The 12192-nt window shown below is 41.0% G+C and overlaps 1 protein-coding gene across 1 annotated transcript in view; it reads right to left on the bottom strand.

Moving 5' to 3' along the window:
- Positions 1 to 12192, bottom strand: part of scp2a (sterol carrier protein 2a) — a 99377-nt gene that overhangs the window by 42862 nt on the left and 44323 nt on the right. The window contains exons 10-11 of the mRNA XM_063064239.1: positions 10664 to 10811; positions 8031 to 8138 (exon numbers count right to left, since the gene is read on the bottom strand). Of these exons, the coding sequence (XP_062920309.1) occupies positions 8031 to 8138; positions 10664 to 10811 (256 nt within the window). The remainder of the gene's footprint in view (positions 1 to 8030; positions 8139 to 10663; positions 10812 to 12192) is intronic.

The raw sequence follows: 12192 nt of genomic DNA on the forward strand, positions 1-12192 counted from the left end.
AACCTCTACTGGCTGCACAGTCCCTCAGCAACCAAACAGGTACAGTATCAGGCCCCAAAGCTTTACGTGGGTTGACCCGGACAAGGGCCTTCCTCCCATCAGCTGCAGCCAGAGTGCTTTCTGGGGCGTGGCGGGGGGGGTTGGGAGCGGGAGGAGAGAGGGGACCCTTCCTCACTGGCACATCATTCTGTGTATGAGACTGAGTGTAAAAGAGCACAAAAGACAGTGTCCCAAGTCACTGAAAGCTAATATACAGGTCCACAAGCCATTAAGAAGCCAAATAGTATATTGTCCTTTATTCCACGATGATTTGAGTACAGCATTAAAAATGTCTTATTGCAATTATACTATGCCTAGTGAGACTCCATCTGGAGTAACGTGCATATTTTTGATCTCCTTTCTGAAGAATGAGCAGAGATCGATTCGTCTAGGCCTCTATCTCACTGAAATTAGGAAGATGTTTCCACAGGCTTCTGGACACATTCATTAAATGGTAAGCTAGAATTGTCTGCAGTGCTCTTACCCAAGCCCTGCATCTTTGTAGCAAGAGCTCTCCACACATGCACTTTTGTGATAAAGTGCAGCAGTTCATTTGTGTTTCTCCTCACACGCAGTGGCTGCATGGTACCTTTGTGGTGCTTGCACAAGGTACAGTATATCTGAACACCAGCATTCAATGGTCTCACTGTTTAAATGTTTTACTGTTTTCCTTGCTAAAGTGAAAAGCTTCACTGCTTATTCCCCTGAAGCAATTCCTGCCGGGCAATGAACGTGAACAAAAGACACTTTGAAATACATAAATCAAGCAAGATCTGGTTATAATATGGTCAAATAGAAGCAAAAAAAAGGGAAATAAAAGACCTACAATGAGAGAAGGCAGACTGTAGATACTGGAGTCTGGGAGAAAAACACTGCTGGGGAATGAAGTGGATCTAGCAGCATTTGAGGAGATAAGACAGGGGTTCTCAAGGGCTCGGTTTAATGGTAGGGGTCCATGGCATTAAGAAGGTTGGGAACCCCTGAGATAAGGGATTGTTGATGTTTTGGGTCAAGACCAGTATCAGGACATCATGTGACAAACCGTTGATGATTGATGGATGCAATATTTCCTCTCAATATCCTGCATTCCTAAGGAGTTACTGTAGCAGAGATAACCGACAAGATCCTTAGGTTTTGAGCTTGATGCTAATGACAATAAGTTGGCAGTAAGATTCATTGCATTTTTTAGAAAAAGTGCAGCAAATTGCCTACACTGAGCAGATCTGAATAAGTACTTAACCAGTTGGATTACTAGGAAATAAACTCAGTGGTCACTTTATTAAGTACACCTACACACTTGCTCATTAATGCAAATACCAAATCAGGCAACTACGTGGTAGCAACTCAATTCATAAAGGCATGGGTCAAGTGGTTCAGACCAAACATCAGACTGGGTAAGAAATGTGATCTGAGTGACTTTGACTGTGGTGCCAGACGGGGTGGTTTGAGCATCTCAGAAACCTCTGATCTCCTGGCATTTTCACACACGACAGGGTTTGCAGAGAACGCTGCGGAAAACGAAAAACATCCAGTGAAAGGTAATAATGCGGGTGAAAATGCCTTTGTTAATGCAAGAGGTCAGAGGAGAATGGCCAGACAGGTTCAAGCTGACAGGAAGGAGAGAGTAACTCAAATACAACGCATTACAACAATGGTGTGCAGAAGAGCATCTCAGAATGCACAGCACATTGAATCTTGAAGTGGATAGGCTGCCGCCGCAGAAGACTACAGACATACACTCAGTGGCTCATGTATGTAGATTCAACACTTTGGAGGAGAAGATGGCGGCGCGACACAGCGTGCACTGCCTCTTCGGTGAATGATATCGGTATTTGTTAAGTAGGGGACCGTGCACAATTCTGATTTGATGGAGACAGACGTGAGAGTACGGAGGAACATCTGGAGAAACTACTGAATGCCCGCTTCGCTGCCGCTGCTACTGTGGGATCCAGAATCTCCGGAGGGGAAGGCCCCAAATCCTCGGCTTTGCCTGTTGCTGGCAGCCCGGGATGGGGTCGAAGTGCTCGGCAGAGATGGTGCTCAGTGCCGGAGGCTCGAAGTTTTCGGACGGACTCAGAGTCGGCTGTGGTCAGGTGCTTCCAAGGTGCTGCATCGGCAAGTTTGCGGCGCTGGAAGCTCATGGCAGGGAGAGTTTTCTTCCTTCAACCGTCTACTTGAGATGATGGGACTTTCGAGAGACTTTGAGACTTTCTTTTACCATGCCCATGGTCTGTTCTTTATTAAATTATGTTACTGCTTGCACTGTTGTAACTATATGTTATAATTATGTGGTTCTTGTCAGTTTTTCAGTCTTGGTCTGTCTTGTGTTTCTGTGACGTCACACTGGAGGAACATTGCATCATTTCTTAATGCATGCATTACTAAATGACAATAAAAAAGGACTGCGTGTCCTCATAATCTAATCTAACAGTCGGCCAAAAGCCAGCTCAGGTATTAACAAAGTGGCCCCTTAATTGCTATCTGGAGCCTGTGACATTTATTTAGCGATACAGCATGGAGCAAACCCTTCCAGACCTTTCAGCCTCTCCGTTCCAGCAACCCCACCAACCCAATTCACCTTAATCGGGTCAAGGGACAGTTTACAATAACCCAGTAGGTCTTTGGACTGTGGATCGAAACCGGAACAGCCGGAGAAAACCCACACATTCTACGTGGAGGATGTACGGATTCCTTACAGGTGGCACTAGAATTGAACCCTGAAGCGCCCCGAGCTGTAGTAGTGTAGCACAAACCACAATGTTACCGTGGCGCCACTGAGAGTGAGCGGTTAATGATTAGGAGCTGGTTGGTTTAGATTCAGCTTGTCAAAGCACATCCATGACTAATGGCCCCTTAATTAGTTTCAGCACAGCTGAATTGGGAGAAAAATACTGAAATAATACATTTTATTAGACAAATACACCCTGCTGCATTTCAATATTCTGTCATCTGGTCTCTTAGTGAAGAAACTGACTTTTGCAATAGTTCATAGATGCACGGAACATTTCAGTGTCTCTCATTGGATACTGAATATCAGATTACCACTATTAGACTGGACTGGAGAACATCTGACAGCAAACCCCTATGAAGAAAACATCTGGCAAGGGGAAAAGAGAAAGCAAACTGCTGTTTCCCATACAGATTAATATGTGTACTTTTTATAAACATTCCCTCCCTTATGATTTAACTGCAATTACAATCCAACAATTCCGTTCTGAATATATTTACATGAACAGTAACATTCATGCACAAGATGATATTAAAACTGGATTTCTGAAGTCTCAGAGTGGATTAGCTTTACATATTTTCTAAAAAAACTGAGATCATTAATATGCAATTAAATAAAAATCTCTGCAAAATATTGCAGTCATTAAATTAACCGTAGTAAATTATTGGTCACTGCTAATATGGTGAACATATGGGTGCTGGGAAAAAGGAATAATTTCCTGTAATGAAGCCACAGAATGTGCTTTCCAGATGGAGCTCAATCTAAAATGCCAGCAGAAAAGCGCAGCTGATAAAATATGAAAAGCAAACTGATTAGAAGCAGCAGAGTGGTTTCTAAAGGTACATACACTGAGTATATAAAATCATAAGGAAAACACAACTACATCTCTTTTTACTTAGCAGATTAAATTCATGTATAAGATCCAAAGGACACTTGTCATTTTGCAAACAATAAACTTTACAGGTTAATTTTCAGAATCTACAATATTTTATATTCTAAATCCATGTTCTTCACAAATAGCACTCATTTGATTCCTTCATGACTCCTGCTTCTATCTAGAAAAATTAATTACCTATACTTACCATACTTCTTCTTTCCAATTGCTATTCCAATTCTTATTGCTCTCTACACTGCCAAAACCGTAGCTACATAATCATGAATTCAGACCATGATATAAATGTACGGAAACACCAAAGTATGCAACTTCTTGACAGGTTTTTGGCACTGATTCCACACTGATGTAAGGAGTGCCAATTTCCTGAGGTTTCCCTATGGGAATTCTGTGGCCTTGCCAATGAGGTAAGAGCCTCCTTCATTCAGGAAGTCCTCACCTGGGAATTCACTCCAACTAAGTGTAGATTCAACTAGTAGGTAGTTCCCACCAACTCTCAGGCCATTTTGTTTTATTACTGATGGCCCTTAGCTTTAAGTTCTTCAACTACAATCAGTTTTTTTCTTCTATAGTTATGTGTGAGAAAAACTATCAAAAATTACAATTAGGATATCTTTTCCAGAATTTTTCAAATACAGGAACTTACAGTAATTTCTCTATCAATTTTGAGATTATTGCCATACTAATGTATTTAAAAATTTACATAAAACGCAGGGGAAATTAATGTAAACTACTGGGCCAACATCAGCATTGTAATTATACCTTACCCCTTCCTTCATTGTAAAAATATAAATGGTTGATCCAAACACTTATGAGAATTCACCCTCCTGGAGTTTTTCAATTTTTAATGCTGAAAAGGCTGCTGCCACAAAAATTAGGTTGGTTGAGTGATTAAAAATGATTAATCATGAGGTAATTCCAGTTAAATTATAATGCTATAGAAATTCTATAATATTAATGCAGTCATAGGCAGGAATGATTTGCAATTTCAAATTCAGTAGTGGTTAAATATTAAAGTTGTTTTTAATATTTTAAAAAATCAATATTAGCCTTTAAATGGATTCATGGAATGTTTTAATAGTTATTGAATACTTCTGAATAATTCCCACTCAGGGAACTACACTAGGCAGCTTGCAGACAGCCTGCAGAACAGCAGTGAGTACAGCAGCTCAATACTGACCAGAAATTCTGGGCTAATATTTTTTGTTTACCTGTTCAATAAAGGAGGTTACCTTCCCCTTGTATAAACTTTACATGTTAATTGCAGTTAATTAATAGCCAAATAAACATCCCCCTGGTGAAAAAAGTACAATATTTCCAAAATAGCATCGTTCATTCATATTGCATAAAGATATAGATATAACATTACAGTCTTCTCGAAAATGGCATAAATTCAGGATATACTTTACATTAAGGCAGACAGCTTCTCCTGGTTTTCTGAAATCACTATCTACATTAAAGATAGTTACACATTTGTAAAAATCTCTCTCCATTTTTTTTCCCTTCGTGTCTTGAAGCTGCTGACAAGCTTTGACATTTGTAGCACCATTCTCAAGGCATGGGTATAGACAGTGCCAAAAATCACGAATTTTACCATCTTTAAACAATCTGGGTTTAACGTAACTTCAGACAGGAAGGATAAAAGCACCATATTCTTGAATGACATTTAAGGAAAAAAGATGAATGAGTTGCAGTTGGCAGGTTTTAATTCAGCTCTCATAAGACAATAAAATACAAAAGAAAATGCATAAATATTTTCCAACTGGTATTAAGTAAACTAAATTTTCCTGGAATCATTTTTCTCCATGAATATTTAAGAAACCAGAGCTGGGGTTGAAAATAACAGAAACCAGGTGATTTTAGACACAATAACAACAGCCAATGTAATGCAACAGAGTAACTGTCATCACGTTTAATAAGAATATTTGAATCTTGTTTTGAGCACTATTTTTCCTTATGTTTCCTATGTTGTAAGGTGAAGCTCCAAACATTGTATAATGTTCAAAGTTTAATGTAATTTTATTATCAAAGTACATGTATGTCACCATATACAACCTTGAGATTCATTTTCTTGTGAGCACTGAGCTGAAGTAGAACGTGCTGTGAATGTACAGGAACCAATGGATGTTCCATATTTCAAACTGCAGACAAGTGCAAAGTGATGCACTTTGGTAGGACCAACCATGCTAGGTCTTACACAGTGAATGGGAGGGCACTGAGGAGTGTGCTAGAACATAGCAACTGTGAGAGGGCACCTCCTCCCTCACTACCATTCAGTGCCCCAAACAGCCCTTCCAGGTGAGGCAACACTTTCACCTGTGAGTCTGTTGGGGTTATCTGCTGTATCCGGTTCTCCCGGTGGCCTCCTGTATATCGGTGAGACCCGATGTAGAATGGGAGACTGCTTTGCCAGGCACCTATGCTCTGTCCGCCAGAAAAAGCAGGATCTCCTAGTGGCCACCCATTTTAATGCTATTTCCCATTCCGACATATCAGTCCACGGCCTCCTCTACTGCCATGGTGAGGCCATACTCAGGTTGGAGGCTACCCAGACAGAATATAAAGTGTTGCTCCTCCAACCTGATGGCTTGGACACTAATTTACTGAACTTCCAGTGAAGCCGCCCACCTCCACCCCACCTTCACCATTCCAATTCCCCTCTCTTGTCTTTTCTCCTTATCTGCCCATCATTCCCTTTCTTCCATGGCTTTCTGTCCTCTCCTCTCAGATTCCTCCTTCTCCAACCCTTTATCTCTTTCACCACCTGCAGGGAGCTATGGACTTGCATCCCGATGTCCATCAGTAAATATTTGTAAGATCCCTGCCATTTGCTCTATGTGTCCTAACAGAATTTGACCTCTCAAAGTGCATTACCTCACACTTGAGATCACAAACAGGAGAAAATCTGCAGATGCTGGAAATCCGAGCAACACACACAAAATGCTGGAAGAACTCAGTAAGCCAGCCAGCATTAATAGAAAAAAGTACAGTCGACGTTTTGGGCCGAAACTCTTCTGCAGGACTGGAGAAAAAATGTTGAGGAGTAGGTTTGAAAGGTGGGGGGGGGGGGGGAGGGGAGAGAGAACCGCAAGGCGATTAGTGAAACTTGGAGGGGGAGGGATGAAGCAAAGAGCTAGGAGGTTGATTGGTGAGACAGACAGAAGGCAATGGAAGAAAGGAAAAAGGGGAAGGGGTGGGGGGAAGAGCACCAGAGGGAGGTAATGGGCAGGCAAGGAGATAACATGAGGGAGGGACAAGGGGATGGGAAATAGTGAGGGGGGAGGCATTACTAGAAGGTTGAGAAATCAATGTTCGTGCATCAGGTTGCAGGCTACCCAAATGGAACATAAGGTATTGTTCCTCCAACCTATGTCTGGCCCTATCCCGACAGTGGAGTAGGCCATAAAGTACCATTCAGGGCCCCAAATAGTCCTTCCAGGTGAGGCGACACTTCACCTGTGAGTCTGCTGGGGTTATATTCTGTGTCCGGTGCTCCCAGTGTGGCCTCCTCTTGTATTTGGTGAGACCTGATGTAGATCGGGAAACCATTTTGCCGAGCACCTACAGTCCATCCACCAGAACAAGCAGGATCTCCCAGTAGCCACCCATTTTAATTTCACTTCCCATTCCCATTCTGATATGTCCATGAATGGCCTCCTTCACTGTCGGAGCATCAACTACCTTACCTTCATTATCTCCTTGGTTACCTCCTCCCCCCAAAAAAAAACACAAACAGATTTTGGAATATTATCTCCCCTGAACAAAATTCTGCTGACTCCTCCCATTCCATCCCTGACTTTCCAAGTGAACATAAATCCTATCCTTCATAATTCTTTTCAGCAACTTCCCTACCACTGATGCAAGGCTGACACAGCCTGTAGTTTTCACACTTACCTATAATGCTCCTTTTGAATAAGGGTCTATTCCCTCGACTTCTCGTAACTCACCCATGCCTAATGAAGATGCAAAGATCTCTGCCAGAACCCCAGAAATCTCCTTCCTTGCTTCCTTTAGCATCCTGGGCTTGATCCTCTCTGGCGCTGGGTCTTTATCCACTCCAATGGACTCTGATATTATTCACACTTCCTCCTTCCTGATAAGAAATACCCTCCACAGTTACAACATACCCTTCCCTTCCCTTAACTCTCCAGTCTCCCTATCCTTCTCTCTGATGAATACTGATGAGAAATATTCACTCACAATCTCACTTGTATCCCTGGTTCCACATAAATTTCTTAGTTTTACAGGTCACATTGGAACATTTGCGGAAATAGCTGAGTTACTCTCTCTGCTTTCCTATCTTTGTAGCACATTATTCCAGGTTACTTTCTCTCAATTAGTGACAGTCCTGCAACAAAGAACAGTTTGTACCTGTAGCACCCAATGGATGTCCTTTAGATATCAGTCCGCCACTTGGATTTATGACCCATTTTCCACCATATGTATTATCACCTCTGTCAATCAATTCTCCAGCTTTACCTAGAAGAGCAAAAACCAAATCAGCAACAGGAATTAGAATCTAAATAGACAGAGAGCTGAAATATGATTCCAGCACTCCAGATTACTTGACACAAGAGGTACTGCAGATTCTGGGAATCTACAGCAATACACACAATGTGCTGGAGGAGCACAGCAGGTCAGGCAGCATCACTGGATGGGAATAAACAATCAATGTTTCAGGCCAAGACCCTTCATCAGGATATTGCTCCAGATTACCTGACAAGCTTGAACAGAAAAGCAAAATATTGCTGCTTGCTGGAAAGACGAAGAAAGGAAATTTTGGAAATGCTCAATAATCTTCCAGAACGGTAAAAAAAAATGAAGCTGTAATTGGATACATCACAGTATATCACCTCTAACAACTACATGGACCTTCAATGGCAGGAAGAGGCGGGGATTAAAAAGCCAGATGCTGCAGCTGTCACAAGTGTTGGGGTGACTGAGGAGTGGATCAGAGTGCTGCAGCGGGAAGTCATACCTCAAGGTGAAACACTGGTTCAAGTGCACTATGCAGAAGTCTCTTGTCAGTGACGAGTGAGTACTGAGCACTGAATAATGTTTGTACTCAATTTCTCCCAGTAAGAGGGATTGCATGGTAATAGACCCTTTGACAAGCAGAGGGAGAGTGGAATGGAACTATTGATACACCACTTATGTGGCCAAACCTACAGGGCCCAGGGTGTGAATGTTAGTACATTAAACTGTTTTTCTCAGATTGACATGTATTCATTCTGCAATTAGAAGAAATATTACTGATTTTGCTGTTCTGCTATCTCATTAAATCAGAGCTAATAATTAAATCCTCACTGTTATTCTGTGCATGAATAACTAGTACATTGCCAAGATGGGACATTTCTAATTGCTTTGTCCAGTCCATGCCATGTGACCAGGAATTACTGTTCAAGGAACCCTGACACTAGAAATGGATTATTATGTGGACATATACAGTACTGTGCAGAAGTCTGAGGTACATATTTATAGCTAGGGTCTCTCAGGCTTTTGCAGTATTGCACTGTACTGCTGCCACAAAATCAAAACTAATTTCATTACATATATGAGTGGTGGTAAACCCAATTCTGATATTGGTCTCTACTGTTGACTGAGAGTGGGAAGTAGGGAGGGAGAGGGGAATCATGTTTGGGAAATGGGGAAGAGGGGACTGAGCAGAGAGCACCAGAGAGGCATTCTGTAATGGTCAATAAACCAATTGTTTGGAATCAAATGACCTTGCCTGGTGTCTCAGGGCTGGTTGTGACTGCATCCGCACCACTGCCCGCCCACAGCATTCTTTCTCTGCCACCTGCCCCACACCCCTTCCAGGGCACTCCACCCTCGCCATTCCAAACATTCTTTACTCCCCCAGATTTACAAACTCACTCTCCGCTCCATGTTGACAAGTACAGTATCGTGCAAAAGTCTTAGGCACCCTAGCTATATACATGTGCCCAACACTTTTGCCCAATAGTATGAATAATTATCTGTGCCTTAGAAAGATTATTAACAAGAAAATTAATAATGGCGTAGGTGAGCACACTGATCTCTTTTCTGGAAATAGCGTTTTAACCTAGTGAGTCTGATGAGCTGAAGGTCATTTACATTTACAAGCTGCATTGTCTGTTTGTGAAATTCTTTACTCCAATTCCAGGTGAGAGAATATGCACAGCACACCTCAATATTAAAAAAAGATAAAGGAATATTTCGGTACAGAAATGTCATTTATTTACAATAGAGGTGGTGACAGAGGCCTCCAAGCTGAGCAATACAGAGGCCATAGATATTGCAGAGGGTGAGACTAAGGGGGAAAGAATCCAAGAAAAAGGCACAGTAGGAGCCAGCTGAAAGATCACACAAAGTTGGTATTTGAAATAGCGGGTGAGTTATTAAAAACTGGTGTGCACCAGAAGACCAGCCAAAGCTGATACACCTAAGCATAAATTCGGTACAGCTTTTACAAACTCATTTGACGCGATTACGGGTAAAACTACATTTTCATAAGAGAATGGAAGCTACAGGAAGGCTTAATTAAGTAAGAGACTAGATCCTAATTACAGAATAAAATGATTATCCACAGGTCTAGCAGTAAATCCAATAGGTGCATGGTGTTACACAATTAGTGAAGTTTCTGAAGCTTGGATGTCGTCACTGCTACGTTACCTCTCTACTTTTGTCTGCGGCTCCCAGTTACTACATTAGCACAATCTACATCACTATTTACCAGTCATTAGCCCTCGCCGTTCTTTCCTCCTACAACCAGTATAAAGAATAAACAAATCATGACATCAGCAGATATGCTTCACTCCTCTTAAAAAAATTAAGAGCCTAATCCTATCCCACCAAATGGAAATATTATATTTCTTTATGAACAATTATGTAGCTCATTGTTAACGGACACATATTAAACATCTACTGAGGTTCTTTAGTCTTTCCATCAATCCCCAAATTATTACCATGTCAAGTTATAATACAAATAAAACTTCCAAAAGTCCACTTCAATCAATAATTACCTTCAGCACAAAGTCCAAGGGCTTCGTAAGTGATGAGTTCATTCGCTGAAAAGCAGTCATGAAGTTCAATGACATCCACATCAGTGGGACGCACACCAGATTCCTCATAACATTTTTGTGCTGCTTCCTTTGTCATATCAAAACCAACCTGCAAAGTAAAAATAAACAAAGGTCATTCTAACCTTCAGAATTGTGTGTATCACTGGCATCCTCAAATGGTGAGCCTCTGTAGTTCTTCTGGAAAAGATAGCATTTTCACAATAGCACTGGGTGGGGATTTCCAGGATTTAGTTCCAGCAGCAAGGAGGGGTGACACATGACTATGTCAGGATGATGAACAACTTGGAGGAGAACTTACCACTCCCTTCTGCCTTTTCCCTTGTTGTCTTGTGTGGGTGCAAGAGTAGCCTAGGCACGCACTGCTCTGATCAGTATTATGTGGTCTATCACAATCTGATCATTTTATGATTTAATTTTTAACTGGAAACTTAATTTATATTGATCAAAATGATTACAGCATAAAAACCAGGATGAATGAAAAGGAACTCCCCACTTAGAACCTTGGTCTTATACCTATTTTTACTATTGATCCAAAAGTTTCACACATACTCAGGAGTGAAAATCTTGGGCCTGGGAATTGTCCAATATTTATAATTTCAGACATAGTTATTTCAAAAGCCCACAGAGTAAAATTTGATTAATCAGTAACCAAATACCACTTTCTAGACATTTTAACGGTGAGAATGACCACTTTCTGGTCATTCTCACCATTAAACTGTTGCAAGTGGTGGGGACAGCCAATACTTACCTCAGGTAGATGAAGAAACATAAAACTGCATCTCTTTCATACTAAACCCGCCTGATCCCACTCCATTTAGCCAATACCACATAACCAGAAAAAAGGGTTAAAACAATCATTGGTGGCAATTTACAGATAAATCTACTACTTATGGTAATAAATATATAGCTGACAAAAATCTCTGTTTAAATGAGTTAGAGATTAACAAAACAAACATGTCACATAAAATAACCCTGTCATCAAGCCAAAGTATTAGGTGCAACAGATGTTTCTATATTCTTCAGTCCAAAGTCATTTGTCTGTAATCTCAAACAGCTTTGTAGATTCTAATGTCTGTAAAAAGCATCAACTTCCATGATAGACAATTTGAGGATTTACCAACTCTATTAAAAGTACATGTATTTTCTTTGAGAATTCCGGGTTTTCATTTTGATAGTATCTGATGCATCAAGCACCAAGATTTAAGTATTCAGGAACATTCATGTAATCTTATATTTGCTTGTACATCTTGGTGATCATCACAAACTTTACAGAGAGAAAACCATCCTTAGGAAAAATGTTCCACCATTGCACTTCTGTGTTATGTTTTCCAATGACTGTTTCAAAAGTAAAGATCAACTCCTCTCAAGAGTATTCAAGTCACAACTGATCACGTGTTCATACTTTCTGGAGTTCGTGGGAAGACGTGTTCCACATCTTTATTGAGTCCATGTCTGCTTTTGTCAGGCAT

This window comes from Mobula hypostoma, chromosome 12, assembly GCF_963921235.1.
Source record: "Mobula hypostoma chromosome 12, sMobHyp1.1, whole genome shotgun sequence".
Classification (NCBI taxonomy): Eukaryota; Metazoa; Chordata; class Chondrichthyes; order Myliobatiformes; family Myliobatidae; genus Mobula; species Mobula hypostoma.